Source organism: Aegilops tauschii, chromosome 4 (assembly GCF_002575655.3).
Source record: "Aegilops tauschii subsp. strangulata cultivar AL8/78 chromosome 4, Aet v6.0, whole genome shotgun sequence".
NCBI lineage: Eukaryota > Viridiplantae > Streptophyta > Magnoliopsida > Poales > Poaceae > Aegilops > Aegilops tauschii.
In genome coordinates, this window is record NC_053038.3 from 350,531,597 (window position 1) to 350,548,217 (window position 16,621).

Below are 16,621 nucleotides of genomic sequence, written 5' to 3' on the forward strand. Positions count from 1 at the left end.
GTATCTGTGGACTGGACTGCAGAATGCCAGAAGAGAAGGGGAAAGCCTAGCCTATCGAAGACTAGCATCTTCTGGAAACCACCATCTTGCAGCAACAGGAGGGAGTAGGGTAGCATAAAGTAAAGTAGTAGAAGTGTTATCAACCTCGGCCAGAGATCCTTTCTCGACTCCCTGCGAGAAAGCAATCCCAAAGCCATACTATCTAGTTATCATCACAATCCATTACTCATCACAAGTATCCAGTTCTAGTTGTATCGATCGGGATACAACTCCAAGTGTCCGTTATCGTAGGACAGGCTATCGATAGATGTTTTCTTCCCTGCAGGGGTGCACCAACTTACCCACCACGCTCGATTAACTCCGGCCGGACACACTTTCCTGGGTCATGCCCGGCCTCGGCCAAACAATACGCCGCAACCCGACCTAGGCTTAATAGAGAGGTCAGCACGCCGGACTAAACCTATGCCCCCAGGGGTCATGGGCCATCTCCCTGGGAACTCCTGCACGTTGCGTACGCGGCCGGTGAGCAGACCTAGCTACCTCCTTCAAAAAGGCAGGTGCTTACCAGTCCAACCCGGCGCGCGCCGCTCAGTCGGTGACGTCTATTAAGCTTCGGATGATGCATACGACGCAGAACGCCCATACTATGTCCACGTGATGGTTAGTGCTATCAGGCCAGAGGCCCCTCAGATCAAATATCCAAATCATAGTGGATTAGGAGCACGCAGTAACAAGCAGAGACCCACGAAAGATGTGACCCCGTTGCCCCGTCTCGAGGACTTGCGGCAAGGGCTAGGAATGCCCGGCCACGCCTCGTAATTATCTCACGGGCACCCTCCAGGTCAACCCGACTCCTCATCACTCGCAAATATGCTCGCGCGGGTACCCCTCAGGGCCGACCCGTCTTTAGTAACAGGGTTCAGTGTAAAGTCATAGTAACCATAGTAACCGTGTGTCCAAACATCAAGGGGAAAACCCGAGGAATCACCCCCGGTGAATTCCACTCGATGTAATCATCAAGGTGAACGTAAGAGGAACGACCCCCGAGGTTCACACTTGAGGGGTTGCACGACAGAGTCGTATCAGAAGTGGTTAAGGCAGAATCACCCCCGATGACCACGACCGAATAGCTACACTATAGGGTTAACATCAGAAGTGCTGTAGAGGTCTCACCCTCGGCACTCGATAGTAACCCAGTAGTGTCGAGCAACTAAGGGGAAAGTGATGTGCGGTGCCGGGGCCTGGTCTTCGATCCCATTGATCGGGTCTTCAATGATGAAGCAGGGGCAACAAGGACAAAGGTGGGGGTCACTGATGGATCACTAACCAACCTATACTAAGCAGTTTAGGATAAGCAGGTAGGTAACAATGAGCAGGTTACAAAAGTAGGCTATGCATCAGAATAGGAGCAAACAATAATAGTAGCAAAATCTAATGCAAGCATGAGAGAATGGAATGGGCGATATCGGGATGATCAAAGGGGGGGCTTGCCTGGTTGCTCTGGCAAGGAGGGGGGTCATCGTCGACGTAGTCGATCACAGGGGCAGCATCGGTCTCAGGGTCTACCGGAGAGAAGAGGGGGAAGAAACAGTAAATATAAAAGCAAAGATAGCATCACAAAGCATAACGTGGCAATATGTTGTGTCGGGTGTGACCTAACGTATGGCTACACGATATAGGTGAAGGGGGAATTCAACCGGGAAGGTTTTCCCAGTTCCGGACCTGTGTTAGACAGATGACCGGAGCGGGAAAGTTCCATGTTCAGATAGTTAGAGGCATCTGACAGGTAAACGGACCGCGTATCCGGATTCGTTGGATTTTTCTGAGAAACTTTCATGTAGAAAACATTTTCATCGGAGTTACGGTTTATTACCTACGATTTTTGCAAGATTAAAACATATTCTGAAATTATTTGAAATAACAGAAAAGGAAATATGACGTCAGCAGAGTGTCAGCATGACATCAGCAGGTCAACAGACCCGTTGACTGGTCAAACTGACCAGTGGGTCTCACCTGTCATAGATAGTAGGGCTAACAGAGGTTAACCTAAACTAACTAAGTTAATTAATTAGAAGGGGCCCACCTGTTAGTGTCTAATTAGGTTAATTAAATTAGCTTAATTAACTTCATTAATTAGGGGTGTGTGGGCCCCATCTGTCAGTTGCATGGGCCGGTCCAGTCAGCATGGTGGACCAGGTCAACAGGCAGGCCGGGCCCCTGGGGCCCACGGGTCAGCGACCCAGGTGGTGGCCCCAGGCCGTCCACGTCGGCGGGCGGCGTTGGCGCGCCGGCGGCGACCTCTAGGACGACGGCGCGGCTCGGCCACGGTCGGAAAATGGCCACCGGGGACCGTTTGGACCGGCGCGAGCACCTACAGGTGCAGGGGGGCGGCGTGCTCCCAGCTGGCGCATCGGTGGGTTCGAGGGCTGGCCGGAGTGGCGCCGGCGACGAGCAGGGGCGGTGGCGGTGTTCGGGGGCGCGTCGGGAAAAGCCTACGGGGCACCAAATCGACCGCGGCTGGTCGCGTTCGAACGCGGACTCGATGCCGCGTCGCGTGGTGTGGTCGGTTGGACTCGGGGGTGACCGGAGCTACGCCGGCGACGAGTGGAGGCGGCGGTGACTTTCGGGTGATCGACGCAACGGCAGCAGCAGCGCGCAAAAGGGCGAGGCAAAGGGGGGTAGCGAGGTCCTACGCGCGCGGGCGAGCTAAACGGGCACTGGCGCGGGACCATTTGGTCGCCGAAAGCTCGTCAGCGATGAGCTCCCGCGGTGATGGGCTCGGGCACGTACGAGACGGCAACTACGGGCACGTTGGGGCGAGGAGAAGAGAGCGGGGAGGAAGGAGAGCTCACCGAGCGGCACGCCGATGGCCCTTGGCAGTTTAGGAGCGTGGGGAAAGGCTGAATCGACGACGGTGGCGTCGCGGTGGCCGGAGATGGGGACGAGGACGAACGGTGGCTGCTGTGCTTCCCGGTTCCAGCGGAGGGCGCCAGCCGAAGGAGTCGACCCCGACGGAGCTCACCGTCAGGGTCAGCGGACACGGGGCCGTCGGTGGCCGCGACAACGACGGAGGGCGGCGGCGACTGCGCTCGAAGGTGGACGGGGAACGAGGGGGAGAACAAGGAGGGATCTGGTGGGGAGAGGAAAAATATCTGGCGGGGAGGGGGCTGACGAGGACGAGGTCGAGGGGGGAGGGCTCGTCCTTATCCCCGGCGTTGCCGCGGCGTGGGGCGGCGAGCCGGTCAGGCGGCGACCGTGGGCATGGGCGCTCGGTCGCCCGCACAGTGAAGACGACGCGGGAGGGGGAGCTGGGCGGCCTGGGTCGGCCAGGTGGGCTGAGGCCCAAGGGGGCGCGGTGGCCAGCTGGGCCAATCGGCCCAGTTGAGGGGGGGCTTTTTCCTTTTTCTGATTTCTCTTTTATGTTAAAATCAGAGACATCTAGGGAAAATTTTGGGCTACCAAAATACTTTGAAAAAAATGTGGGACTGGCCACTTAAATTCTTTCTAGTATTTGTCAGTGCCACAAAGAGTTTGGGGCCATTAGGAGTTGTCCAAGCATTTTTAGAAAATGAAAAGGACATCTTAAATACTATTGGACTAGATAATAAATTCCCAGGGGCAATTTGGGAATTCCAAAAATGTTGGCTTCAACATGACAAATATCTAGGGATTATTTGCCATAGGATGAACTATTTTATTTGCATGAAAGAAGAAGCAAATATTTGACATGCAATTTGAATTTGAATTTGAAGCAGATTTTGGACAAGTGGCATTTTGGCATGATGATCATGATGACATGACCTTCATTAGGGGGAGATTACTGTAGTGTGATGCTGGGGATGTTACAGTTTGGAATTAGGGTTTTGACATATTTGGATGGAGAAAGTGGTTGAGGGTTTTGGAGCAATATCACTAAGCACTTGAGCAAGTGGACCATTAAGCAACACCTCATCCCCTTTTAATAGTATTAGCTTTCCTATGGACTCAATGTGATCTTGGATCACTTAAATAGAAATGAAGAGTCTTGAGCTTTTGCCAATCTTTGTCCTTGGCATTTTGAAGGGGTTCCACATCCTCTTGTCCTTACCACTCCATTTTTTAACTTATCTGAAACATGCTAGATAAAACTATTAGTCCAACAAAGAATATGTTGACATTAATTACCAAAATCACCCAGGGAGCACTTGTTCTTTCAATCCCCCCCTTTTCGGTAATTGATGACAACATACATCAAAGCTTCAAGTAAATGATATGAAGAGTAATAAGTAAAGCTTTGGAAGAACATGTAACATTCATAAGCTCCCCCCACATGTATACAATCATGTGATGATAAAATTGAAGGACATATGAATGCATAGCATGACAGAGTAAGAAATGAGTTACATGTATCTTGGTCACATGCATCAGAGCAAAAACAAGTGTTGATAGGTTGTACCTTCATGCTTTATGAATCCCTCTTGCAAACAATATGTGCAAAAGCAAGAGATCATCATGCACATGAGCGTGATGCATATACTTACCTTGTAGTTCTTGAGCTGACTCTTGAATAAGTAATCTTGAGAAAACAAGGTTAGATAACACAAGAAAACTTCAAACGAGAAGGATTTCAAGATCCACAAGAATACCAAGACTGGGATGACATGTAATAGGTGAATACCACATAGTAAGTACTTAATTCAGATATAGACATGTCCCCAAGAACTTTAAAGATTTGCAATAAATTCTAAGGATTTTTTCCCTTAAACATGGACTCTTTCTCCGCCTGAATCTAACATTGGATAACGAGAGAAGGTAAGGTGAAATAAAATCAGAGCAGAAATATAGAAATCAGAGCAGAAATGAATAAGATCCAAAAATATCTCAAAACAAATACTAACATGTATTTCCCCTCTTAAAGACATGTGACTTCTCTCCTCTTATGGTATTGCACTTCTCTTCCTTTCTTAGAAGAGTTTTGTAAGACTAAGCTTTGATGTGCTCTCTCTCCCCCTTTGACATCAATTTCCAAGAAGGGTAGTGTTCATGGATATGAGTCAAGTGAGTATGATCCTTGAGAGACACAAGCAAGAATAATGTAGTTCAAGATGCAGATAGAGGAAAAGAATCATTGAGTGGAGTTGAAGAGAATAGGCAACAAATGATGGCAAAAAAATTTCTCCGCAGTGAAATCGGTGGCGCCGATCTGTTCCACCGGTGACTTCGAGATAGCAGAGCAACTAAATGTGCTCATCAGTGAGACTGTGTGAGTCCGTTTTGGTAGAATTGATGAACTGCATATAGGTGAAACTTGTATTTCCGGCTGCCCGATAGGCTTAAATCGATGGAACCGAGTCCAACGCTGAAGAAAAGTTTTGTCAACTCATCTCACTTTGCAAATGAAATTTCACAAGGAATTAATTTTCATAAGGATTTGCAATGAATTAAACTTAGATATAAAGCGAAATAAAACAGAAACCAAAAGAGATCTAGATGAAGTTGAAGGGAAACACAAGAGCAACAAAACATGCAATGGAAATACAATATACAAAAGAACATTAGAGAACTTCATCTAGAGGTGGTCGGCGACAAAGTCACCTCTGTTAGAGTATATTGACTTGAGAGTCAAGTGAGATCACTTGATCATAGGTCATACTCATCGTTTAAGCTCAAAATGGGGTTGCCATTTTTCATTTAAGCGTCTTGATGTATTTACATCTTGTTGATGTGCTTTAACCCATGACTTTTACTAAAACTTCTCTAAGATGGAATGACACACCTTGGGTTGTGGTGTTGATTTTGATCATGTAGTTGAACTTATGTTGGATGCTCAAGGTTGATGTAGTCCATCAAGAGTTGGAAGCATCCTTTGGAGTTGAAGTTCATCTTTCTACATGGGTTAGTCTTGCAAGGAATAGCACTTGTGTATCCAAAATGACAATCATGAAATTGACATATTGAGGTAGTCAAAGGATATGTTGAGTGTGTTCATGCTTCCTTGATTCCAACAACCAAAACATAGATACTTGGTGATGTAGAAATTGCTCAAGATGTGAGTGGTTTGCAATCTCATAGATTGAGGCTCAACCAAGTACCTACAAGGGTTAGATAACATGGAAGGATGCAAATATATCCAAGATAAATGATCATCATTGTAAGAGAAGTACCAAGGATTAGTCACATAGGCTCATGCCTTGCACTGTCTTAGGAGTCTCTACTCCAAATTTGAAGCATCAATAATATTCAATTCACCTCTCAAACGGCAAAATATATTTTCATCAAGTGGTTTAGTGAAGATATCGGCCAATTGCTTGTCGGTACGAACATGCTTAAGGTTGATATCTCCTTTAGCAACATGATCACGAATGAAATGATGACGAACATAAATATGCTTAGTTCGAGAATGTTGCACATGATTCCCTTGGGCTGGGCTGGCGCCGACGCTCATCGACCTCACCGGCCCCGACGACGACGACGAGGATGCCTAGGCAGCGCGTCTCCTCGCAGTTTTAAGTTTTATTTAATGTTTTAGTTAATGTAAAAGTGGACTCGTGGACTCCCGCCGGCCTTTATGGCCGGCATTAATGTTTAATTAATGTTTTTATTTTTCAAAATGTTTGCGGTAATGTTTTTTTGCGCGACCTCGAGAATGGGTCGGGCCAGCGTTCGGCGCAAGCACCGACCCAAATGCGAAAGTGTACATGGGTGTCCGCCGGGCCGACCCTAACGGACAAAAAGCGGACGAAATCGCCTTCCGGTTGGGTCGGCACGTTGGAGTTGCTCTAAGCACTTTTTTAACACAGTACGCACGCAAGCGCTCATATATACGCACATACACCCATCCTTATGAACGCGCGCACACACACACCCTACCTTTATGAGCACCACTGAGAAACTGAGCCGGCATATCATCTTGAGATTTTACGAAATCACTGTAGACGCCTCGTAGTTGACGGGAATGTCTCCTCCCACTAAACGTGTATCGCCGAAAATCCTGAAATAAATCCAGGATAAATGCGAGCAAGGAAAGAGATCGGTAAGGGAAAAGGCAAAAAAGAATCAGCAAGGCAAGTATGGAGAAAATCAGGTAGAGCCCGGCATCGTAGCGGTACCTACCTATTCTGTGGGATTAATTGGGCATATACGTGATATGTGGAGCCCAATTTTAATAGAGAATGAAGGCCTAGTCGGGTCAGGCCAGAGGCCAATTTAACAGAAGGAAGACAACGGGACAACAACAACAGATACAGTTTGTTTAGGAAAGATTGTGCTCTTCTCGTTTATTTTAAATCTAATCCGCCAATGTTCATAATACGCAAAATCAACGGGTATAAAAGGGGGACGTATGGAGAACTATGAAAACGTCTGTCTTTTATTAATAGTTAAAGATAATGTCTTCAAGGTCTGGTGGGGGATTGCTGAATTATAGATGAGCCTTGGGCCATATAAACCATAATTCCTCCCTAAGCCCCATGTGGGATGTCATGACATGCTGGGAAGTTTAGTACCATACTGTTAATGGAGGAGAGTTGAGACCTGTTTATAACGGATTCTCTTTTGCATGTTATTGGAGCTTGATAGGAGGAGTGGTACATGCACGCTTCTCCTCTGCTGTCCGTCATGCCTTGACTCGCCCACGCACACGTCGTGTTTCATGAACGAGCCGAGCCGAGCTCACACCTATGTCATACTTGCGCTTTATTTTGTCAGCTAGGATTAATTAATTAATTTGAGATCAATTAGGAGTCGTTAATGAATGTGCCACTGTCTTAGACCATGGACTAATAGCCGACTTGTTCATGTGCCTAAGCTCAGGCTAAAACTGTCAATCCAACGACTATATACTGGAGGTGTTGGCAACCCTAGCTGACACATTCAGTTCCTGCTTGCCACACAATCCTAGCCGTCACTCCACTGTTCCGGTGCTCCATCCAGTCGACTGCGTGCACGGCCGCGGTCCTCCGAAACCCCGCCATTTGCGATCCTACACCGGGAAAAGGGCGATAAGATTTGTTATGAGTGTCTTGACACGTCTGCCCTCTTCGTCTTTGTCCTCAACTTCGACTACTTCTTCGAGACCGACCCCATGAATGACACCGCCGCTTCTAAGAAGAAGGCTGCGGAGGAAGCCGCAACCGCCGCGGTTTTATCCTAGCCTAAACCAGCAAAAGGTATGATTTGTTCACCCCCATTTAACTGTTCATATGCTAGCCGTACTTAGTGTCCACGTAAATATTTCGTTTATATGTTCGATACATGCTCATGGATTAAATAAATCAAAAGGTGGTGATACATCCAGTAAACTCACTGTCCAGTACTGCTACTTTGTCCGTTATATATATACGCCTGGGACAGTCTCATAGTTTCGTGTCAGCTAATATACGCACTAACATGTTGAATCACGTGCTACAGAATGTCTTTCAGGTGTATGCGCATCGCCTTTTGCTGAATTGTATACTTGCATGAAACTGTATTCGATCCCTGGCGCTTTGTTCAAGTACTACTAGACTACTAGTCAAATACCAAGAAAGTTACCTGAAAAGCCACCTTTGGGAAACACTACTGTAAAAATGCTACCGATCCTGAATGTTAATTAATCTCCTCTGGGCACAAGATTACAGCAAGACAGTGCAAGAGGATCGCTCCATGTAGAGCGAGCTAGCTAGTTGGCCAAGAAAAAGGCGCGAGCACGTTGTGTGGAAAAGGCAAACTGCAAGGCCAGCTGTCTCCACCTTCTCCTCCCAGTCTGGCCGGCCCGGGCGTCCATCCGTTTTACTACTGCGAACTAGTGTACATACAGTACGGATCTGCTGTCAATGAATCCTCAGAGAATACCAAAAATGAGACTGGGCATTTTTTACCTAGATCAGTTGTTTTCCATTTTTAATTAATAATAATGATGGCCAGTTCATTCCCACATAAACGGAAAATATCCTGCGTCCCATCGGCCCTTACCTGTCAGTGTCTACAACCTTCATCGCCCTCAATACAAACACCGGATCTACACAGCCAGCCAGGCCATTTTTGTTCGTTACACTGGACAGGACACCGGCAGAAGAGGCGACGTGAGTGGCATCTCTCTCTCTCCCCATGGCGCAGCGCAGAGGCGCCAGGCTAGAGGAGCACTGGACCAGTCCGACAGACGAGTAGTAGCGCTCCTGTTTCCGTTATCCACCCAACCAACTACCCCCCCCCCCCCCCCCCCACCCTCGGAATTATAAACTCCCGTCTATATAAAACCCCCCGGTGGCCTCCTCACCAGTCGCCACCCCGTCGTGCATCGCCATTCAGCTCCATCCGCGCGCCCTGCTCTCGTTGCGTCGTCGAGGTCGGCACGTAGGCTTAATTAGTTGGGTGGCAGAGCGCGCGCGCGGCCGGCCATGACGATGTTGGGGCAGGCCCAGGCGCAGCCGGCGGCGGCGTTCGGGGACACGACGCTGACCAAGGTGTTCGTGGGCGGGCTGGCGTGGGAGACGCACAAGGACACCCTCCGCGAGCACTTCGAGCGCTTCGGCGACATCCTCGAGGCCGTCATCATCTCCGACAAGCTCACCGGCCGCTCCAAGGGCTACGGCTTCGTCAGTCCCCCCTCCATCTCCCTCCACTGCCATGCATGGCCGTGGTATGCTAGCTTCTGACGCGTTTGCATGCAACAGGTGACGTTCAAGGAGGCAGACGCGGCCAAGAAGGCGTGCGAGGACGGCACGCCGGTCATCAACGGCCGCCGCGCCAACTGCAACCTCGCTTCCCTCGGCGCCAAGCCGCGGCCCCAGCCGCCGCACCTCCTCCGCCCCTCGCCGCCGACCACCCCGGCGCCGCACCACATGCCCGCGCTCCCGTCCCCTCACCACCAGCCCGCGCCAGGTACGCTCGCAAATCCAAATCCGCGCGCGCTAAGCCAGTTGTTACTGCCGCCAACGTGCGTACTGACGGGCGATCACATGGCTCTGGAATTTATCAACTGGCAGCCATCGCGGTGGGGTCCAGGGGCGTGTCGCCGGTGCCGTGGTACTACCACCCTTCCACGACGCCGCCGCCGCCGCCGCAGGCCGCGCACTACGGCCACGGCGCTCACCAGCAGTACCACGGCGTTCTCCCGTTCTACCCCGCCGCCGCCAACTACGGGTACGTACGCACGTCGCATCCTAGCTGCACCTCCTGCCTCACGTAGTATATTCTTCTTCCTCCTCGCGACGGCAATGCTTTTGGACTGCCGGCGCCTCGCGAGAGTTCTCTGTTGCGTAGTACGAGGATTCGTGTCCGGCGGCGGCGGCTGAGCGTGACCGGCGCGTGTCGCGCTGGCATGCAGGCGGCCGGCGAGGCGGCGTGGTCCCCGGCCGTCAGGGGGCGCGGGGACCTGATGGCGTGGGCACATGCGCGGCAGTGGCTCGCAGCACGCGACGCGACAAGGGAGGCACGGGCACAGGCTGGACCTGGACCGGACCGCGCCCCTCGGCCAGCTGCCTCGTCGTGCCCTCACGTGCCCACGTGCCGGCCTGCACGGCAGCAGGGGGAAAAAGATTACATAAACGAAAAGAAAAGAAAACTAATTACCCGATCTGACTTTCCTTGTCCTGTTTTTACAGCATCAATCAATATTAAACTGACTGCATCTCAAAAAATATATTAAACTGACCACTGATTTGTCTGCTTTGTGGGTTCATTCAGCTACTCCCCAAACTACGTCACTGACCTGAGCTACAACGCGGTAAGTTACCTACCAAAAATGTTACTACTACCTTATGCTGCTGCAGTGTCACTCATGGTAGATCGAGAATTAACGATTGTCACTTTGCTGCTTCCGTGACGTGACAGCAGAAGCTGGGCCAGGCGGCGGCGACGGCGCCTGGCGCGGGCGGGTCCTACATGCAGCCGCAGGGGCACTTCTCGTACCCGGCGGCGGCGGCGCATGGAGGCATGCTCGCGCCCAACGGCATGATGCCCGTGTACCCCTACTACCACTACCACTACCACGGCTCGCAGGGGCTGGGCGTCCCGGCCGCGCACTTCTTCCCGCCGGTCTCCGCCGCCGTGCCCACCGTGCCCGCCATCATCTCAAAGCCCACAGTCATGGTGCCCCCCAAAGGTAACCAACTTGGTCATCTCAAAGCTAGATTGCTAGTACTGTAGTAGGATTAATTTAGGAAGAGTGAAACGAACGAAAACCAGTAGCAGTACTGCTGAAACATCACGTCCCAGCTAGCAACCACCAACGTGCAACACAGCTTTGTGATTGTATGAAATTGTATAGGCGCCATCTTAATATTTGCCGCGAAAGCTGGCGAGATCTGATCTTTTTTTGCACTGTACGTACGTGTGCGCAGTGGAGCAGGTGGCTGGGTGCAGCTGAAGGCACGGTGACGGTGCGAGGAGTTAAAAGGAGGCCAACCAAAAGGTGCTCGCCCGAGATCTGTCTGTCTGATTATAACAAGCTGCTGCACAACAAGAAGAAGAAGCGCTCGTCCACGTTCAATTCGTTCAATTCCCTCTAACTCCGTGCGCCCATGGGGTGGGCGCACGGCCCAGCAAAGTCTGTAACAAAGATTATTCCGTCTCTCTCTCTCTCTCGTTTACCAACGTATTTTCAGTGGTAAACCCTTTTACCAAGTCGTCTGTAGTCCCATCGCTGCAAGGGGCAGCGAACCTGAATAAAATCGTCGTAATCTTCGGTCATTCTCTTGAGCTCGCAATGGTGTGTGCCTGAGCTCGCTGAGTTGGTAAACTTAGTATCACATTGCGTCTCTACTTCGAAAACAGAACTTTGAGAGACAATCACAGATTGTCGGTAATGCAAGACCATGTTAAAGTGAGCGTCATTACCGGCTCTCACGCGTAAAAAGAACGCAGGGTACCAGATTTCTATCACAAAGAAATCGGCGCAGGATACCAGATTTCTATCACAAAGAAATCGGCTCCGAAACCGGCTCTCATGATTTATCTCGTGAGAAATTTGGAGCGAGAGAAATGCACGCATGTTCCGTAATACCGCGGTGCCGGTAGGGGTTTTTGTTGCTAGAATCAAAGATATATCCAAACTATGGTGTCTTGCAGGGGCAAAGTATTTGAATAATGTAGCGCCGCGAGAGCAATGTGTTGTAATTCGGCTATTTGCCAAAAACCTCTAACCCTTCTTCTTAACCAATGAAAGTGGCAAGTCTTTTGCCCAGTTTTAAAAAAGAAAAAATATGAGAACGACAGTTGCTGGCTGAACTCCACACGATGGAGGTTTCAATGGTGCTATCCACTTTTGCTCAACACATGAACGGCTTGATGTGCTGCATCGCTTCAGAAATAGTTCAGGCTGTGTCGTGTGTGTAGCAGCGTTCAATCGGCTCAACTCTACTATTGTCAAATGAGATTAATTGAGCATATATTAGTGTATCTAGCCGCATAGTTGGGGGGGATTTGGCATATGTTCAACATGCATGAACATGCTATTCCCCTGTATTTAGGCACGCAATGGGATTTCGGAATTGGCTAGTCAACTGTATTTACGCACGCAATGTGTAAGAGAAAAAACGTGATATCGGCCGGAGCTCTGCTTCACTGCAGTTGTGCAATTTGTCATGCACTATTCTCGCACAACCCTCCATGAAAGTGTGCTGCGGAGAAAGTTTTAGCGCACAACCCTCCATGAAAGTGTGCTGTGGAGAAAGTTTTAGCTTGAAATTTGTCTACAGACAAATCAAGAGATGAATACCTGAGTCATATACATGGCAAAGTTCATACATACGACATAATTCACCAGAATAGAAGTCTCAAAACACGCTTGATGGAATCGTTCCCGATCCAAGAGACGGCACATAGTTCACCAGGCAACACAGCATCAGGCTTAAGGATTTGCCCTTACAAAGCTTCAACAGGCAAGAACATTAATTAGTCGGCGCCAGATTTGCGCCAAAAATCATTTGATGAGCTCCCTCAGAGAAAAATACTCTATAAGAACAAAACAATCACCAACAGTTAACCGTGACTAATTTGGAAAAAAGAACAGTGTCAACAAATTCAGTGTCATAATATATTAGGAGGTTCTTTGGCAAAGTTTGGTACATGCAATCTTCAAAAGAAGAGAACAGGAGTCATGAACTTACAATAACTGATGAATAACGGAAAACAATTTCCGAAAACTAAGCGTATCAACCAATGCTGGCAGTGTGAGCCACAGCTCACAATTCTCTAAACACAAAAAATTGTATTCTATTGATCATTTCCATTAGCAAAACAAAGTGCCTCTGCGATCCAAGGGAAAACTACAGGTATTATTGGACTTCTCTGTCCTTGTCATCCGGCTACATACAGCACAGAATCTGTTGCAATCGCCCCGGATGTAGTTCCCAGTCATATATTAGCTCTGGGCACCGACCGGACTGAGAAAGGACGGCCATATGTACGGTTTCCTGGGGAACTTAGGGTTTGCTACGCTTTTTGGATTCACTGTAAAGAATGACGCCTATAACCGTGAGGGTGTAACCAAGCATTCCGGTTACAGACACAGGATTCTTGAATATCAGAATTGAGACAACAACTGCCACAGCACCTTTCGCATTTCCAAGGACCTGGAAAGAGACGTCAATATGTTAAATTGTCGAGCCGCTCATTTGCTGAAACCAAGGACTTATCTACTGGTTGAACGAACTAAGACAACCTCGTGAGCAAAAACTCAACATATAGTTCACCAAGTGCTACGCATTATGGTCAAAACAGAACAGTTCTGAGATATTTAGTTACAGATGCTGACAATAAGTATTTTCACTAAACATCTTCATAATCATAGAGCCAATACGAATTCCACAGCTACAATAATAGGAGCTGACTAGAATGATAAGGTAAATCCCAAAACAATCTGGACCACAGATATTTCTAGAGTTTTGGTATTTGGGTCAGTGGCCCATCCATAACACCCGATAGTTTGAAGACAGATCCATAAAATGCTTCAGGTGTATCATACAAGCCAATACTATTAACACAGGCAGATTCATACAGTATCGTTATAACCATTAAAAAAACAATTGTGCCAACAAGCCCACATAACAAAATGATTCAACAAAACCTGAAGCTGTGTGTTCCACAGGAATTATGAAGAACAACAAATGAATTACGATAAGAATTCCACAGCAACTGACTGCGGTTGACACAGCTGAAAAATAAGTAGCCATCTACATGCATATTTGGAACAAATATTTTGATCCTATTCTCTGTGTTACCTCAAAATGTACAATACATTAATTAAAAGCCATACTCTGCTGTGGATGTGAACTATATACAGGGCCATGAAATGATGATTACAAATCATTTTACTACATTTTAAAATCAAATCTACAATGTGGTAGGTTAATGGAAGAGATTTTGGCATGAAAGGCCACATGTAAAACAACTTTTTTGCACAGCCTGCTAAGCTATGCGCCAGTAACTTATGAACGAGAATGAATTTAATTAACAGCGAGAAAGAATGACGTACCTGCAGAGTCAATGCGCTAGTGTGTTTGGTCACCAAGAAATTGGTCAAATTGACAAAATATGACAAGCAAGAGTTGAACAACAGCAACCAAACAATGGTGAAATCCTTTTTGGCCAGTTCTATTGTAACGCCAACAACATTATCCTCCATAAAGAGGGTAGCAGGAAGCAAGAGAATGACAGCAATCGGAGCCATGTACAAGAGCAGGTTCATAGAATTAAGCTTCTCCCTGCAAGACGGCAGAATAGTCAAGAGTCAAGATATACCTTTTTTTAGAAGGAATGGTTAAGATATACCTAAATACACAAAGCCTAGAAGTATACACACAACACCCGGTATATATACCTAAAAAGGCAAATCCTAGAAGCTTCCTATTTTTTGTCTATATTTTCTCATGAATAGTATAGAGCATCCATTCATAATGTGTCATCCACACAAATGCAGAGAAAAACTGATTACCCCTCAGACGACAGAAGAATTCCTTGCAACACGGTCTTCAACGCCCTTGCGGCAGTGGCTCCAATGCACATGATGAATCCAAACAGATGAAAGCTAGGCTCGCCCTGTAAATTAGGTTTGCGCCTTAATAGTTAGTTGATGAAAGAACATGCAAATCCAGCTCTCTCATAGACTGCAAGAACAGCAACAATTTGCTAACTACAGAAGATAAATGCAAGTCATAATCTACTAAATGCAGTGCTGCTACCATCAGCCCACAATTTGCTGACCTAGTGTGTTACACTGGAAATTACAACAGCTCCATACCACAGAATCCGTCGCAAGGGGTTCAGCTTAATAATGCCACAATTAACATCACAACGTCTAACGGACAAATATAAAATCTTCCTTGTCAGGAGTATTCAAGCTATATATCATCAGTTGCCACAAGTAATTTCCTGAGATTCAAAACCAAAGGTTTTTCGATCCCCAAGCTTATAATATGCATACTAAAATAAACCAATAAAGTTGAGATACAAACAAATGTGGGTTTTTCCTGTATATGACGGAAGGTCAACTTGGAAACTAGAATTTTCACTGTGGAGTTTTATGGCAGAACGATTATATTTCCTCAGGAACCCGAACCAATCCCCCCAATGACGATATGATCATGCAAACAATCAGCCAACGGGATTACTCTCCAGACAACTAAATGGCTGTCAAAAGAGATGCCTGGACATGAGGCAACCTATTGCAGTATTGCCCTGCCCAACTCATCATCCCTAAAGTTCTCCCTTGTGGAGAAAGTTGTGGACGTATCAGACAGCACGCTCAATCAACTCGAGAGAGTGGCCTACCATTTTAGTCCAAGTAATTAGACACTATTGTGACAGATCCTCCTCTCCCCATCAGCTAGATCTCAGTCTCGCTGCTCCCGAATCCCGAGCTAGCGAAACCTGAATTCCCCTCAGATCCAACCCCGACACCAACAGATCTACCGAAAACGGGCGACGGAGAGGGAGCAGGTAATAACTTACGCCGCTGGCGATGACGACGCCGGTGACGACGGGGACGAGAGTGAGGTACGTGATCCACGACTCCCGCTTGACGGTCATGATGTAGGCGAACACGGCGGTGAAGAAAGGGGTGGTGGCACCGACGGCCTGGTTGAAGGAGACGGGCAGGTAGCGGAGCGAGACGTTGCCGGAGACGACGGAGCCGCAGAAGACGAGGCTGAGCGCGGAGATCTTGGCGAGCTGGACGCGGGAGCGCACGAGCTGCATGGGCACGATCCGGAGCCAGGCGATGGCGGCGTAGGAGAAGAGCGCGCAGGCGGACATGTGGCACATGGTGAGGAAGATTGGGTACTTGAAGCCGTAGTTGCTGAGGAGGTACTTGTTGAGCAGGAGCACGCCGATGTTGGAGGAGTACCAGGCGGTGACGAGCCCCACGGTGAAGAAGCGCCCGTTGGCCGCAGCCCCCGCGCCGCCCGGCGCCGGCGACGCGCCGCCCTTGGCCGTCATCGCGGCTGGTCGCGCGCGGGCGCGCGCGGATCTGAGGAGGGGGGAGGCGCCGGTGGTGAGAATGACGGGGTGGGTTGGGTCGCGGTTGAATTGGTGGTGGGTTTGGGCTCGGAGCGGAGGCGTGTGAGCTTGTGTTTATGGGAATTGGGAGGAGACGGCTCTCTCTGTCGGTGGATGGATGCAGCGAGAACGGACGGGGGCGGGCGACTGGTTTTCTCCTTTCCCT

At 48.7% G+C, this 16,621-nt stretch overlaps 2 protein-coding genes across 3 annotated transcripts; one reads left to right on the forward strand and one right to left on the reverse strand.

Moving 5' to 3' along the window:
* The first annotated feature begins 9,223 nt into the window (after positions 1-9,223).
* Positions 9,224-11,649, forward strand: LOC109757945 (probable RNA-binding protein ARP1). Of its 2 annotated transcripts, none has more exons than XM_020316790.4 (6): positions 9,224-9,554; positions 9,633-9,840; positions 9,945-10,101; positions 10,645-10,684; positions 10,792-11,062; positions 11,301-11,649. In XM_020316790.4, the coding sequence occupies exons 1-6, from the start codon at positions 9,357-9,359 to the stop codon at positions 11,324-11,326; spliced, it is 900 nt and encodes a 299-aa protein (XP_020172379.1). In that variant the 5' UTR covers positions 9,224-9,356; the 3' UTR covers positions 11,327-11,649. The 2 variants fall into 2 exon arrangements, with proteins under 2 accessions (XP_020172379.1, XP_020172380.1); XM_020316791.4 differs by having other exon boundaries at positions 10,795-11,062.
* A 1,323-nt stretch (positions 11,650-12,972) lies between these two features.
* LOC109757931 (probable sugar phosphate/phosphate translocator At3g11320) lies at positions 12,973-16,621 on the reverse strand. The gene is made up of 4 exons (XM_020316776.4): positions 15,910-16,621; positions 14,894-14,997; positions 14,435-14,663; positions 12,973-13,532 (listed from the first exon to the last, which is right to left on the reverse strand). The coding sequence occupies exons 1-4, from the start codon at positions 16,393-16,395 to the stop codon at positions 13,383-13,385; spliced, it is 969 nt and encodes a 322-aa protein (XP_020172365.1). The 5' UTR covers positions 16,396-16,621; the 3' UTR covers positions 12,973-13,382.

Coding starts and splice junctions, on each gene's coding strand:
- LOC109757945 (XM_020316790.4), top strand. CDS start 9,357: ATGACGATGTTGGGGCAGGCCCAGGCGCAGCCGGCGGCGGCGTTCGGG. Junction 9,555..9,632: donor GCTCCAAGGGCTACGGCTTC/GTCAGTCCCCCC, acceptor TGCATGCAACAG/GTGACGTTCAAGGAGGCAGA. Junction 9,841..9,944: donor TCACCACCAGCCCGCGCCAG/GTACGCTCGCAA, acceptor ATCAACTGGCAG/CCATCGCGGTGGGGTCCAGG.
- LOC109757931 (XM_020316776.4), bottom strand. CDS start 16,395: ATGACGGCCAAGGGCGGCGCGTCGCCGGCGCCGGGCGGCGCGGGGGCT. Junction 14,998..15,909: donor GCGTCGTCATCGCCAGCGGC/GTAAGTTATTAC, acceptor CCTAATTTACAG/GGCGAGCCTAGCTTTCATCT. Junction 13,533..14,434: donor CTAGCGCATTGACTCTGCAG/GTACGTCATTCT, acceptor GTCTCTTTCCAG/GTCCTTGGAAATGCGAAAGG.